At 36.1% G+C, this 16,302-nt stretch overlaps 1 protein-coding gene across 1 annotated transcript in view; it reads right to left on the reverse strand.

Moving 5' to 3' along the window:
• The window catches only part of LOC145692677 (uncharacterized), a 1,521,027-nt gene that overhangs the window by 599,449 nt on the left and 905,276 nt on the right, over window positions 1-16,302 (reverse strand). Inside the window, exons 248-253 of the mRNA XM_081768059.1 lie at window positions 9,494-9,544; window positions 8,622-8,672; window positions 8,272-8,322; window positions 7,919-7,969; window positions 7,566-7,616; window positions 7,213-7,263 (exon numbers count right to left, since the gene is read on the reverse strand). Of these exons, the coding sequence (XP_081624185.1) occupies window positions 7,213-7,263; window positions 7,566-7,616; window positions 7,919-7,969; window positions 8,272-8,322; window positions 8,622-8,672; window positions 9,494-9,544 (306 nt within the window). The remainder of the gene's footprint in view (window positions 1-7,212; window positions 7,264-7,565; window positions 7,617-7,918; window positions 7,970-8,271; window positions 8,323-8,621; window positions 8,673-9,493; window positions 9,545-16,302) is intronic.

Consider the following 16,302-nt stretch of genomic DNA (forward strand, 5'->3'; position numbering starts at 1 on the left):
TCAGGCAAACGCTGATGCTTTTGCATCTCATTTGCAAGCAGTCTTTACACCGCCTGTTTCTACATATCGCTTAAGTCCACGAATATCTGAACCGGCAATTAGCAACTTACTTCAGCCTTCGATATTGCATCAGTTAAATAACACCAATCCTTTCACTCAGACGATTACTCCTGTTAATATACGCGGGGCCCTAAAACACAAACGCAATACTGCTCCTGGTTTCGATAGTATAGCTTACAGAATCCTTAAAGAATTCTCACTACAGGTTTTTCTCTTTTTAGCAACAATATATACGTTTATTTTACGCACTGGCTATTATCAACAGGACTGTAAGGTGTCTAAGGTCTACATGTTCTTAAAACCTAACAAATCACCTTACTCGGCGACTTCATATCGACCCATACAATTAACTTCTACTTTGTGTAAGCTGTTTGAAAAAATCCTGGTACATCGTCTCCATCAATATCTTAGCGAGCATAACCTTCTAACTTCTCATCAAACAGGATTCTGGTATATAGTATCAATGACTAATTACTTCGACTTACTACTATAATTACCAAACATTCTAACAAAGCATTACCGTCTTTTCTTGTACTCATGAACCTCGAGAAGGCGTTTAACCACATTTGGCATTACGGCTTAATTGAAACTCGGAATTCCTCTTACTTACTTTCGAGTTATATATTCGTTTATACTGAATCGTATTGCCTATGTGAATATCAATGGTACATTATCACATCCGATATTCCCATTGACCGGCGTAGCACAGGATTTAATATTATCAACACTTCTGTACATTTTCTATGCATCGGATTTACCATCTTCAGCACCTAATACATACTTCTTCCAATATGCGGATAATACCGGTTTCCTCACGCTTGGCAAAACAATTCAGCAAATTAATGTCCACTTACAGGCTACAATTACAGCATTTCCTCAATGGTGTGATAAATGGAGACTCATTGTTAACGAAGATAAGACAGAGGCGCTACTAACTTTACCGCTCAACCGTCGCAGTAAGGTTCACCGTAATCCAAATTTGCTACGGATACGTGTTGGTGATCAACTTCTACAGCCGACTAAAACTGTTACCTATTTAGGTCTTCTTTTCGATGATAAATTGCGGTGGACGGCCCAACTGCAGAAACTTGTCGGGAAAGCAAAAATCGATTACTGCTTTTACGCCGACTTGTGGGTCGAAACTGGGGTTTAAACTCTAAATTATTACTAATCCTAATAAAGCCTTTATGCGTAGTGTCCTCACTTTCGGTCACTTAGCCTGGTGTCCTGCTCCGCGGAAGTTTTACAACAGATTAGAAATTCGCGAACGTCATGCTATCAGACTCGCATCTCGCATAAGACTACCATACCCCAATGATGATCTATATTATAAGATTTTCCTCCGCTTCTCCAAAACATTGCTCTCTTACGTCAAAACGATATAGCTAACTGTCTTCATTCATATAAAGATATATCTGTCGAGACCATATTCATAGACTTGGAATAAGACTTCCAGTTCCCTTACTCCTATACACCACTGAGCATCCTCATTTCCATTTATGCTCGACAATGTCCAGACGATCATCATCATGCAAGATTTTTCCGACGACAGCTCATTCATCATAATATTCCTCATCTTTTACCATCATAGCACTGTCTCCCACAACACTAATAAGAGCTTCCCAACGTTTTTCATCTGTCTTGAGCCGCCCCAAGACAGAAGACTAACCAGCATTTGTCTCACTAACTTACTTCATTGTGTTGTGATGTGATGTGCACTGCATTCATTATCATGAGCCTGAATGTCATCCATTACAATATGCCTATATTTCACGAGCACGTTTTGATAATCATATTTTGAATATTCATTTATTTTGATGCTTTCACTGCACCTCTTTACTATTACTTATCTAAATGCACTTACTATTCTATTACCCTATTATGTGTTAGTTTAGTTATTGTTAATGTTTATATTTTGTTTTGTTTCAAGTTTTTTTACATTAATATGTATAGATGTGTTTGAAACTTCTTGCGTTTTAGTAATTGTTGCTTACCAACATTTTCTTTAACAGCATATTGCCCAACAACAAATGTAATAAAAGTTAATTGATGCTTCCACATCCCAGGCCAAGAGAAAGGGCGACACTTTTAGTGGCAGTTTTTCATATTTCCAAATATTATGCGACAGTAAAGATTTCAACCAATCCTGTCTCCCTCAAAAAAGTTTAGTTAAATGTCAGTGTCTAAGTGTCAGTGTGCAGTTAACATTTGACCAACATGTCGTCGGGTCGGAAGTGGAAGTTACGTGCGAATTCCTTTTGTTATGTGTGTGGGTACACAACAAAAAATGACTACCACTTTAGCGTGTTACTTGTGTGTCAATTCAACATCTTCAGGGCATTTTTTGTCCGTCATCCCGGTTAAAGGGTTGCGCCCTTTCTTCGGGTAAGTGCTTCAATTTGATGTATTGATTTGAAGGAAATATAGGTGGTCTAAGAGGTTTCATATTTATTATTTCTTTATTTATTCATTCATTATATTAAACATGGATTAAGTGAAGTTATTCAGAAAATGAAACACACATACATGAACAGGAATATTTTAAGTGCTGCAAATGAACATGTTAACATTGCCAGGTATTACATTAACACAAAGCATGGAACAAAAGGTAAATTGGACTCAAAAAAATAATAATAAAGGTGCAAATGGAGTTGATGACATAGATGAAATGAAGTGCTCTAGACGTCACATCACTAGGTTATGTTAGTTTAGACGAATGAAGTTATCTTCTGTTCCTGGGGCGATCCTTCAAGGCATATCGCCTTCAGAGCATATCAGAAATACCTTGTTACTGGCTGTGAGTATTTGCATTGTTTTCTTACTGCTTGGTATGAGCAAAGCTTTGCGAAATATATTTCGCATTTATGGCAAGTAACTAGTAATATTCTGTTTTCTGTAACCTGTCACAATAATATTGTTGTAAACCTGTTATTCATCTGACAACAGTTACAAGGATAGCAGTGCTTCCATCTATTTTCCTTATCTGTTATTCTAATGACTTGGCACCTATGAACAGAAGATAGGAGAACTGTTTCCTATGTAACTTTTGTCGGAAGATTCACAAGTTTACAGCAATATTATTGTGACCGATTACATAAGTCATAGAATATTATTCGTTACTTGGCATAAGTGCAAAATATATTTCGTTAAGCTTTGCTCATTTTAAACGATAATTACCAATGCAAATTCTCTGACCATCATGATGATTGTTATTTTTGCATGATCGACTTGACGCACTACAAGAAAGGCAAAAACAGACGTCAGCTACAATCCCCAAACATACCATCCTCCCGAGCACCTGTTCCACATAGTAAAGAACTCCCTATTCCCGCACCTCCTCCCCAAACGGTTTTCAGTGAAGAAGCAGCTCATTCCAACAGTTCGTGTTGGAAGATAGTGAGAAACCTCATTTACTGTGCCAAAAAGAACTAGATGATCTGATTAGAGATCAACGATTACCGAAAAATAAGTCCGAATTGCTAGCAACACGACTCAGAGAGTGGAACTTTCTACTTTCTTCCTGGAAAACATCTACGTATAGAAGCAGACACCAACGGTTTTCCGTTTATTTTGCTGTTAAATATTCATCGTGCTACTGTACAGATATCGGTGGTCTTTGTAGGGCAATTGGCTTTCAATATGAACCAAAAATGGCGACTGTTCATGGACAGTTTGAGTACTAGTCTGAAGGCCGTTATTTTGCACAACGGAAACCAGTACCTTTCAATCCGTGTTGCATATTCCATCTACATGAAGGAAAGTTATTCAAGTGTGAAGCTGATGTTTGAGAAAATTAATTATGATGAACATCAATGGGACGAGTGTGAAAATTTCAAAATTATAGGTTTTCTTCTTGGGTTGCAAAGTGGTTACACTAAAAATTCCTGTTTTCTATGTATGTGGGGCAATCGGGCAACTAACCAACATTATGATGAAACCGTGTGGCCTGAAAGAACGGAGCTTATTCCAGGAAAACATAATGTGATAAATGAAGCATTACTGCCCAGGGAAAAGATTCTCATGCCAACTTATATATTAAGCTGGGATTGGCAAAACAATTTGTGAAAGCTCTGGATCGCAATTCACCTGCCCTACAATGTACCAAAAAAATATTTTTAGCTTTATCAGAAATAAAAGTTCTAGTTGGCATTTTCACAGGTCCTCAGATTCGTGTCATGCTCAATAGTGCTACACTTAAAGAAAAAATGAAGGAGTTGGAAAGAAACGCTTGAGAGGTCTTTCATAAGTTGGAGACGGGATTTCTTGTGCATAACCGAAGTGAAGCGTTTGATTACTAAGTTAAGACACTCATTGATCAATATCGAACATTTGGATGTAGAATGTCTTTAAAATTACATACGCTTTATTCACATTTGAATTTTTTAGGGAGAATTTAGAAGATGTTAGCGAAGAGCACGGGGAATATCTCCATAAGGACATTCAAGTAATGAAAAGCAGATACCAAAGAAGGTGGGATTGTGCAATGAAGGGTCCGTGAGGGTGGTCCGTGACGAAATGAACGTTTCCCACAAAAGAGAAAGAACCACTAACCTTCCCTTTTGATTGCGGTATTCCAGTACTTGATGAAAACTTTCCTACAATCTCAAGTACTTTTGTACATTTGTAAGAAATGTAATATTCATATATTTTGGTATTTATGTATTGTTATGTAGATTTTTGTTACCCAGAAGGTTGATGTCCAAAATGTGAGTGTTATGTTTGTAGTTCAATGTTCCTATAAGATGCAATTGTATAATATGTTACTCTTTCAATAAAATCTGATATGCTTATATCATCACAAATTTTGACATTACGAGAAAATAACTGCCATACTCGTGTTCAGCGGGTGCAAATCATTAAGAAATCGACGAAAGACCAACATAAGCACGACCTTGATAAAATTTGTGTACCAGTGTTATTTAAGGATGGAAATATTTAGACAAGAGCAAGTGTAAAATTTTGCTATTTAAAAATTTGACTACTTAAAGACGAGAAAACCAAAGGTTGCTGTAGGCCAGGTTGGAATGGCGCTTTTGTGAAACTATGTATTCTAGGCTGTTTCCATCAGGAACTGTAGGATTTTTTAAAATTAATTATCCAGTTGTTAATTTATTGTGTACTATTAGTTGTTTTTTCTTATTTTTTAAACTTTTCCCCTTTATTTATAATAAATTGTTTATCCTTATTAATTGAAATAGTAGGTTTGTCATCGCTAAGTAACTTCTTTGAACAACTGAAATAATTGTTGGCTTAAGTTTAGTATACGAGGCCTGTCTAAAAAGTATCGGACCTTAATTTTTTCCACGCAAAGTAGTGATTCTCAGGCGACGCCACCGTGCACGGTGGAAGGAGGAACCTTAATGCGCATGCTTGAATTTTTTCACCGCGTTCGCGTGTGCCAGTCGTGAGCTGGTGGTCGCGAAGTGAGGTGCTGTTGGTAGTTTTCGTCGGATTTAGTGTTTCTCGCAAGATGACTGAACGAATTGAGCAAAGATACGGCATCAAATTCTGTCAAAGGCTTGGTGATTCTCAAAGCCAAACAATTCGTAAGATTCAGCAGGTGTTTGGAGAAGATGCGATGGGTGTAACACAAATTAAACAATGGTTCAACCGATTCAAAGATGGCCGCACATCAGTCGAGAGTGAGCGGCGTAGCAGCAGGCCCCAAACTGCTCGGAATGCAGCTGTTGTTGAGCGGGTGCGAAATTTGGTGATGGCAGATCGCCGTTTGACAGTGCGGGAGATTGCAGAAGATGTTGGAGTGCGTAAAGATTCTGCACATGCAATTTTGCGTGACGATTTGAACATGAAACGAGTGGCTGCTAAATTTGTACCCAAGTTGTTGTTTCAGGAACAAAAAGACACCCGTTTTGACGTTGCACAGGACATTCTGGACACCACCAACACTGATCCTGGGTATCTGAATTCCGTGATAACTGGAGATGAGTCATGGGTGTACGAGTACGACGCAGAAACAAAACAACAATCGCCTCAATGGAGGCATCCCGATTCTCCAAGGCCGAAGAAAGCGCGGCAGGTGCGAAGCAAAATCAAGGTGTTGCTGACTGTTTTCTTCGATGCCCGTGGAATTGTGCATCACGAGTACGCACCGGAAGGACAAACAGTGACAAAGGAGTACTATCAAGATGTTCTCAGGCGACTCCGTGACGCAGTCCGGCGCAAAAGACCAGGCATGTGGATAGCGAAGAACTGGCACGTCCATCATGACAACGCCCCAGCACATTCATCCCAATTGATCCACACGTTCTTAGCCAAACATGGAATTACAACCGTTCGCCAACCTCCCTACTCTCCAGACCTGGCTCCTTGTGACTTCTGGTTGTTTCCAAAATTGAAGACGCCTCTGAAGGGATCCCGTTTTGAGAGTAGAGAAGACATAATGCGGAACACGACGACGGAGCTGAACAACATTCCAAAAGAAGACTTCCAGCGGTGTTTCCAGCAGTGGAAGGATCGGTGGGCTAAGTGTGTGGAAGCACAAGGGGCCTACTTTGAAAGGGATTAGGGTCCCAAATCTGTCAGGTATTCGCAACTATTTTTCTGAGCAAAGGTCGGATACTTTTTAGACAGCCCTCGTATTAAAAGTGACAGTGATACATTTACATTATTTGGGTGCGCTGCGCGGCCTTTTATTACAGTACCGACGAAAACTCTCCCCACTTTTTTCAGGATTATTTCCCCGGTGGACAGGCCTGAATTTTGAAAGTTAGATATGTCTTCCTCTCTTATTATTTCAAGTATGGATTTTGGCCTGGGGCGGTCATTCGGAAAGAAACGGGATTAAGAATATTTTGTTACACAATATTCATATGATTGTGCTGAAAAGTATGCTAAACAATGTGCCTCTCTCGATATTTCCACATCAAATATATCTTAGAATTATAGAACCATAAAAAAACATCAAATATTTTTAAGATTTGTAGTACAGCAGCTTTGTCAATATAAACTGAATTATGGTTGATAAAAGGAGATGCATAGCAACCCCTTAATGACAGTAACGATATGTCTCTGTGATGATTATATGTGCCATCTAAATATCACAAAGCACTAAGATGACCTCAACCGAAAGAAAAAGTGTTCAAACCAATGGGTTATATGTTGTTCTAAAAAGCAACAATAAACTTAACGCACCTGGTTCTTGTGGTTGGCCTAGAATTCCTGAAGGTTGTATCGGCCTTTCTCCTGAAACAAAATAACGGATAATTCTAAAACTATCAAATATATTTTAGGATTCTAGAACCATACAGAACCATCAAATAAATTTTAGGATTTGTATTACAGCTATTTTGTCAATATAAACTGAATTTCGCTTCAGAAAAGGAGATGCATAGCAACCCGTTAATGAAAATAACGATATGTCACTGTGATGATTATATGTGCCATCTAAATGTCACAAAGCACTAAGATGACCTAAATCGAAAGAAAAAGTGTTCAAAGCAATTGGTTAAATATTATTCTAAAAAGCAACAATAAACTTAACGCACCTGGTTCTTGTGGTTGGCCTAGAATTCCTGAAGGTTGTATCGGCCTTTCTCCTGAAACAAAATAACAGATAATTCTAAAACTATCAAAAATATTTTAGGAATATAGAACCATACAGTACCATCAAATAATTTTCAGGATTTGTATTACAGCTATTTTGTCAATACAAACTGAATTTCGCTTCAGAAAAGGAGATGCAAAGCAACCCGTTAATGAAAATAACGATATGTATCTGTGATGATTTTATGAGCCATCCAAATATCACAAACCACTAACATGACCTAAACCGAAAGAAAAAGTGTTCAAAGCAATGGGTTATATGTTGTTCTAAAAAGCAACAATAAACTTAACGCACCTGGTTCTTGTGGTTGGCCTAGAATTTCTGAAGGTTGTATCGGCCTTTCTCCTGAAACAAAATAACAGATAATTCTAAAACTATCAAATATATTTTTGGATTATAGAACCATACTGAACCATCAAATAATTTTCAGGATTTGTATTACAGCTATTTTGTCAATACAAACTGAATTTCGCTTCAGAAAAGGAGATGCAAAGCAACCCGTTAATGAAAATAACGATATGTCTCTGTGATGATTATATGTGCCATCTAAATATCACAAAGCACTAAGATGACCTAAACCGAAAGGAAAAGTGTTCAAAGCAATGGGTTAAATGTTATTCTAAAAAGCAACAATAAACTTAACGCACCTGGTTCTTGTGGTTGGCCTAGAATTCCTGAAGGTTGCATCGGCTTTTCTCCTGAAACAAAATAACAGATAATTCTAAAACTATCAAATATATTTTTGGATTATAGAACCATACTGAACCGTCAAATACATTTTTGCATTTGTATTACAGCTATTTTGTCAATATAAACTGAATTAAGGTTGACAAAAGGTGATGCATAACAACCCGTTAATGAAAATAACGATATGTCCCTGTGATGATTTTATGAGCCATCCAAATATCACAAACCACTAACATGACCTAAACCGAAAGAAAAAGTGTTCAAAGCAATGGGTTAAATGTTCTAAAAAGCAACAATAAACTTAACACACCTGACTCTTGTGGTTGGCCTAGAAATCCCGAAGGTTGTATCGGTTTTTTCCCTGAAACAAAATAACAGATAATTGTAAAACTATCTAATATATTTTATGATTTGTAGTAATGCAGCTTTGTCAATAGTCCTTTCCGCTGCTTACATTCTTATAATGGGTGCCAAAAATGCAAAATTAATCTTTATAGAGAGTATCACTGTTCTTATGCGAGGTTTTGGTTATAATATTTTACTAAAATTCATATCCTAACCAGGAATGAAGTGATTCAAAACGCTTTATAACAGTATAGTGCTTCACGAATCTCTAAAATTAGGGAAATGAAACTCGGCACATACATTCATCAGAGTTCTATATGTATGTGTATGCGTATGTGTATGAATGTACGATAGCAATATTTGTATATACGTATTTGTATGCGTATTCAAATATGTATATAAATACAAGTGAGTGTGTGTGAGCGCGTGAACATATAACATGTGCTGCATTTCTCTTTTTTGCTTTATTACATTTGTTTCTTTTCCCTTTCAATTTTTGTAACAAGTATTTTTATTTATTTCAATTGTGGTAATGTCTATTGTAAAGGGAGCAATATCTCTGTTATAGGTGAATGGTAAATAAATAAAATAAATAAATCATTAAAAATAAGAGAAAATTTCTCGACGTTTTCAAATATTCTCATTTTTAGCAGACTTGGAAACGTTTAAAACACTTTGATCTATACAACTCATTAATGAAAGTAACAATATGTCTCTGTGATGATTTTAAGTACCATCCAAATATCACAAAGCACTAAGACGCCCTAAACCGAAAGAAAAAGTGATTGAAGCACTGGTTTAAATGTTTTGTAAAAAGCAACAATAAACTTAACACACCTGGTTCTTGTGGTTGGCCGAGTATTCCCGAAGGTTGTATCGGCTTTTCTCCTGTAACAAAATAACAGATAATTGAAAAACTATCAAATATATTTTAGAATTTGCAGTAATGTAGCTTTGTCAATAGACCTTCCAGCTGGTCACATTGTTATAGTGGGTGCACCAAAATGCGGAATTAGTATTTAAAGATAATAACACTGTTCTTTGCCACTGTTCTTTGTTAATTAATATTCAAATCCCAACCAGGAATAAAGAGGTTCAGAACACCTTCTAACAGTATAGTGCCTCACGAGTCTCTAAAATTAGGGAAATGAAACTCGGCATATATTATTATCATTAAAAATAAGACGGCATTTCTGGTAGTTTTCAAAAATTCTCATTCTTAACGGCCATTGAAGTGTTTAGGATATTTTGATTTCCAAAATTTGTTTCAAAAGGATAGTGAATTTAACTGAACGGTCGAACGTTTGCACATGATATGAGCTGGTTTTCAAATTTCTATTCCATTGAACTTGATATTGTAGAGTTTAAAGAGACACATCTTTTCCCGAGAATAGAGTGTGTTACGACATACTGAAATAATGGGGACGAAATAAATTGCATAATATCACGTTAATACAATTATCAATATATTTCCGTGTTTCCGTAATTTCGTTTCTATACATACAAATTCGGTTTACTACAAATTCGGTTTACATTCATTGAAGTCGAATTGTTCCAGGTGTACCTATCTCCTGTCGCTTAACCATTTCAGGAGAGAAATCAATGAAAGAGATTGTCGGAATAGACAAAGTATTTTACAGGCAACGTCTTGACCAGTCTTAGGATCACAGCTGGAATATGGCCTAGACTGTTATCTGGATAAGGAGTACTAGACCACTGACGGATTTCGAAGTCTAGTACTTTTTGGGTATAGTTTGCGACCCCAGACCCCTGAAGTATGCCACAGCGGAAAGTCTTTACTACTGTTTCAGTACAATAGTCTGATATGCTTTCGTAATATGCAAGTGCTGATGCCTTGGTCGCTCTCTGTTTCTCGCTATCTTAACTGCATTTATATATATGTAAGATGATATATGTATGTGTGTGTGCGTTTTCCAACCTACTTCTGATATGTCTAGATCAATTTTAATCATATTTCTCACAGTCTGGAAAATAATACTGTCGGGTTAGCTTCAGGAAGTGGGATACATGTAAAAATGCTAGAAAAGGATCAATATTATTATCGAGTCCAAAGTTTCGGAATGTCTTCAATAAGTAGTTCTACTTTCAATTCCTCTTAAATCCAATTAAGGTCCCATTAGCACCAAGGGTGGTCATATAGAGACGTAAAAATATTGAAATCGACCGAAATCAGTGTCGAATCATAAGTTTTCATCGTTGCTAAGTTAATTGGTAGCAGTTGCAATAAAAACGATATTAGTGTTGAATCCATTGGGGGTAACTTAGATAAAGAATGGCACTTCAAGTGCCATGTAAGTTAAGACTCCATTAGTACCTGGAAGAGGTGTGTGAAATTTTGGCATGTAAAAATAATTGAAAAAGACCAATGATGGTGTTCAATCTATTGCTTTCTGGGTCCCCAAGTTCATTTGGAGCAGTTCTGATGACCTTAAAGTTCAACTTCCAGTGAGGATAAGTTCCCCTAGAAAATAAGAAGAGTCGACAGGAGTAGCACATACATTGGTTCAAAATGAGTGACATTAGTATAGACTCCACAGTTTCAGAATCAGCGAGATAAACAGCAGCCATTTATTTTCAAGTTCAATCCATTAGTCCGACTGCATTGGGAGCAAAAGTGACATGAAAAAATAATCACAAATGACTGACAGTAGAATCGAATCCGTAGATTTCGGAGTTTCCTTACACCATTGAGTATATATATATATATATATATATATATATATATATATATATATATATATATATATATATATAATTACAATGATCAATTAGAAATAATACAGAATGACAGTACACACCAGCAGGCAATTGAGGCTGAATCGTTGCTTGTGGCTGCTGTTCACCAGACGGGTTTTTCAACTGATTTTACAGGTCTTGCAAAATATATGATACATACTAACTTCTATTGCCTGCTACTTGTTTAATTGACATAATAGGTAAATACTTAAACATAATACTTTATGTCTATTAATAGTTAAATATACAGTACACATTGCCAAACACCCGTGAATTAAATTACAATAGCACTTAATATTAAGTGTTCAAACATTTAACTTCTCAAGACAATCATGCAATAACGATGGAAAACTTCTAGAGTCACACAATTACTTTCAAAAGGATTGAAATTCGTAGATGTGATGCTCCTAGAAATCTGACCAATTGCGGAACAATATTTTAGCCGTATTTTCATTTGAGTATTGTAGAGATTTGAGAGAACATGTTTATGTATATTTCAAGTCACTACGTTCAACGGTTTTAGAGATCAAACAGATATTAATACAAGTTCGAGTGGGCATTGGGACGCAATATTTTTTTAAAAAAAAAAGCTAGTTAAAAGGTAAATTAGTTGTTTGGTGAGATAAAATGAATAAATTGGACCAAAAAGAAGGAAAGCTCTTCCAAAGGTTAAGAACTAAAAGACTTACTTATATGAGTGAAACGGACACAGTCAGTGGATCCTGTGCTTTACAACTTGTGATTTGGGTATGTTTACAGTTATGAACGTATGATAGTTTATAATATAAACATTGTTTAACAGTCATATTAGAATGGAAAAGGCCAACGACTGACTCCATAAAACACACTTAACTTTATCTGTTAGTTTTCCGAACACAGTCTTGAATTTCATACATTTATTTTGAAGGTATACATCACGTTATGGCAATTATATTAATTTAGCAAGGTTAACTTAGTATTACAAAAGTAAAAATAAATGACTCATAACAATCATATAATGTTTTTAATAATTACAAGAGAGAAAACATATGAGAAAATGCACGTGAATGCAATAACTAACTAACTCTATGGCATATGGAACAAGGAGGTTCACTACAGCGTACACAAAAGCACTTCACTGGCTATTATCCTTAGCCAATTGAATCCAGTTTCTACTTTGTATTCCTATTGCTACGAAATCCATCTTAATATTTTCCTCCCATCTGCGCCCAGGTCTTCTTAATCGTTGATTTCCGATTGGTCTTCCTGTAAAGAGCTTAAAAGCGTTTCTATTTTATTCCATTCTAGCTACATGAGCTATTAATCTAAGCCTCCTATACTTGACGACCCTAACAGTGTTGTGTAAACCGTATAAATAATGAAGTTCCTTGTTATGAAGTTTCTGCCATTACACGTTCACGTTCCTCTTGGGTCCGAATATTCGTCTCAGGAGATTGTTCTCAACTACTTTCAAGCAATGTTCTTCCGTCAGAGCAAGCGACCATGTTTCGGAACCATACAGAAAAACAAGCATGATTTTAGTTTTATATCTTTTAATCTTCAAATTTCTGAACAGAATTCGCGACGACAGAAGATTTTGAACCTAATAGTAACACGAATTCCATGCTTTTAGTCGACATTTAATTTCCTCGTGAATATGATTTTCGTGTGTTAATATTGAACCTAGATATTTGAAACTATCCACCTCATGAAAAGTATTATTTAATATTCTAACTCATCGATAATTTGCTGTATTACGGTCCCGACGCACTTCCATGTATTTAGTTTTCTTCGCATTTACTTCTAAGCCCATGCCCCTGCAGGAGTTTAATAAGATCTCTGCATTTCTTTCTATTGTTCTAATATCATCCCCTATTAAATTTATATAATCAGCATATGCCATAACCTGGTAAATACTCTTCAACTCTAAGCCCTGGTTGCTATCTTTGATTTTTCTTATAGCGTATTCCACAACAAAGTTAAATAATAATTGCGACAACGCATCTCCTTGTTTCAGGCCGTTTTCAACGTGAAAGCTAATGGACAAAAATATTCCTACCCGGACTTTATTTGGGATTTGTTTAAACATATCTTAATTAATCTAATTAGCTTTCTCGATATTCCAAGTTCTGTAAGAACGTTATATAATGTTTCTCTTATAACCGAGTAAGCCTTTCTAAAATCAATAATCAGTTGATGCACCGGGTATTGTATTCTCACTTTTTCGAGTATTTGGGGAATGGTAAATATTTGGTCGATAGTTGATCGATTTCGTCTAAATCCGCACTCATAATCTCCAATAATTTCATCTGCGTATGGAATCAATCTTCCTAATAGAATATTTGAAAGGATTTTATAGAATGTTGACAGAAGGGAAATGCCTCGATAATTATTACAGTCAATTTTGTCGCCTTTCTTGTGAATTGGAACAATGATTCTTTCCACTCGTGTGGCAATTCTTCCTTGTTCCAGATAAGGAGAATGAGCTTGTGTATCTTGCTCCAGAAGTTTTCGCCTCCAGCTAAATTAACTCAGCCAGAAATTTATCTCTACCCAGAGACTTGCGTTTCTTTAGTATCTTTATATCGGTTTCTACTTCTATTCTGTTGGGTCGTGTTCAGCAAATCATCAAATAAATTTTTCCATCGATTTAAGATGCTATTCGTATCAGTGAGAACTGTTCCGTCAGCTTCCTTTAATTTATAAAAACGAGGTTGATAGCCTTTCTTAAAGTCGCTGATCCCCTTATACATGTCCGAATGTTTTATTTTTACTATTACGTTCAAGATCCTTAATTTTAACTTTTAAAAATCGCGTTTCTTTGTTCTAAAAGTTTTCGAAATTTCCCGCCTGATATCTGCGAAATTTTGTGTAGTTATTTCGTTCGTATTTTGTAGGCAGGGTAATTTTGCCTGTTCTCTCTTCTGTGCTAGTTTAATATATTCCCGGTCGAACCATTGTTCCTACGTATTTCCGCGTGTCCTAATTTTTCTTTTGCTGAAATGTTAATACTATCTTTAATTTCAATCCAAGTATCATCAACCTAGAGCAGTCCGAATCTTCTAAAACCGAGAATATATTCGAAACTTGAATCTGGTATTCCTCTGTTACCTGGCTCTCTTCTAATTTCTTTAAATTAATCTCTCAGTTTTCGGACATTGAATATTTCCATTATTCAACGATAATCTCTCTCGTATTATCGCTGCTACCAGGTAGTGGTCAGTGTCACAATCAGGCCCTCTTAATGACCCGACATCAATTATGCTAGATTGCCTTCTTCTATCTGTTAAAACGTGATCAATTTGATTATATGTTTTTCCGTCTGGTGAAATTCAAGTGTATTTATGAACGTCGCGATGTGGGAATTTTGTACTCTTCATGGTAAGGTTTCTGTATGCTGCAAAGTTCACGAGTCTAACACCGTTGTCTATACTTTCCTTATGCAGACTTTCGTTCCGTATAATAAGTATGAAAATATCCTCTCGTCTTACCTTAGCATTGAAATCCCTTAATAGAATTTTCATATGGTATCGCGGGAATTGGTCAAATATCTGTTCCAATCTTTGCAAAAACTGTCTTTTATATTGACATCCTTATCTTCAGTTGGGGCATGTACATTTAAAACGATAATATCACATCACCGTCCCTTAATAGTAATAAAAGGAAGTCTGTCAGTAACAAATTCAACCCGTTTAATTGCTGCTAATATTCTTTTGTGAACGAAAAACCCTGTTCTTAAATGGTGACTTTTATTTCCTTGCCCTTAGAAGAACGTAAAATTTCCGGAATTCACAGATCCAATTCCTTCCCACCTAACTTCCTGAACTACTACTACGTCCATCCTATATTTCTATAACTCACTCGGTACGGATTTTAGCGCCCCTGCCCTATAAAAATTTTAATATTCCATATTCCAAATCTCATGTCCATTTTCTTTAGCTGAGATCGTGCCAAGTTGTCAGTCCTTGTCCGAGGCTTTTGTAAATGTTCCTGGATAAGCCTTTTTTACAGGATGAAGTTGTTAGCCTTACCCAAACTCCAAGCTGGAGGACCACTCCTCGTTGTATGTCTGCGAGTGCTTATTCAGTATATTCGTAGCTAACCTTTATATCTAGAGGTCTTCTCCTCGATCTGCAACCTGAGGAAGCGCCATGCCGTAGTCACAGGGACCCACGTTACACGGCAAACAAAATGATCGTGATTAAGTTGTAAAAGTTTCCACATAAAATACCATATTTTTAGTTGATTTTTATATGATGTTTTATTACAGAGCTGTTTCTTCTTTCAGAAGCTAAAAGTGACGTCCTTGTGCGCCAGTTCATGTTACCACGTATCAAGTCATTCATTTAAAACTTCGTTTACATATTTATAGTGCTAGCAAACTTATTTACGTTCGTTTTCTTATTCTCATACGTGTAGAAATAAAATGAGATCAGTAACCGGTCTCTGACATTGGCATGTACTAAAGTGTGAAAGAACATTGATACGCATTGGTTCCTAATATCAATTTCATGTTTTCATTTTACCTCATAAATAACGCTCTTCTTTTGAATACATTTTATAAATGACTTATTTTGAAAGTATTCTTAAAGTTTATTATTTAGTTTTAAGTTATTTTTAAATCATGGAAGACCTGCGGAAGGTAATTGTTGCTAACTTTAGCGTTAAAGATGCTGCATGAAAGGCTAGAAGAGGTTACGAACTGCTTTGTCATCTATAGAGTTAAAGCCAATTTAATTACTTTGACTACTTATATATTCGATTTACATACATTTCAGATAACGTACCGTAGTTATTTTACACTGAAACTATTAGCAAGAACAAAAATTACATGAGAATTTTGTACCGAAATCGCGTTCATATATCCGAATATTTTGTAGAGCTTTTGCTAATATATTAGTGTGTGAAAT

Source organism: Thermobia domestica, chromosome 8 (genome assembly GCF_964235325.1).
Source record: "Thermobia domestica chromosome 8, izTheDome1.hap1.1, whole genome shotgun sequence".
Taxonomy (NCBI): Eukaryota; Metazoa; Arthropoda; class Insecta; order Zygentoma; family Lepismatidae; genus Thermobia; species Thermobia domestica.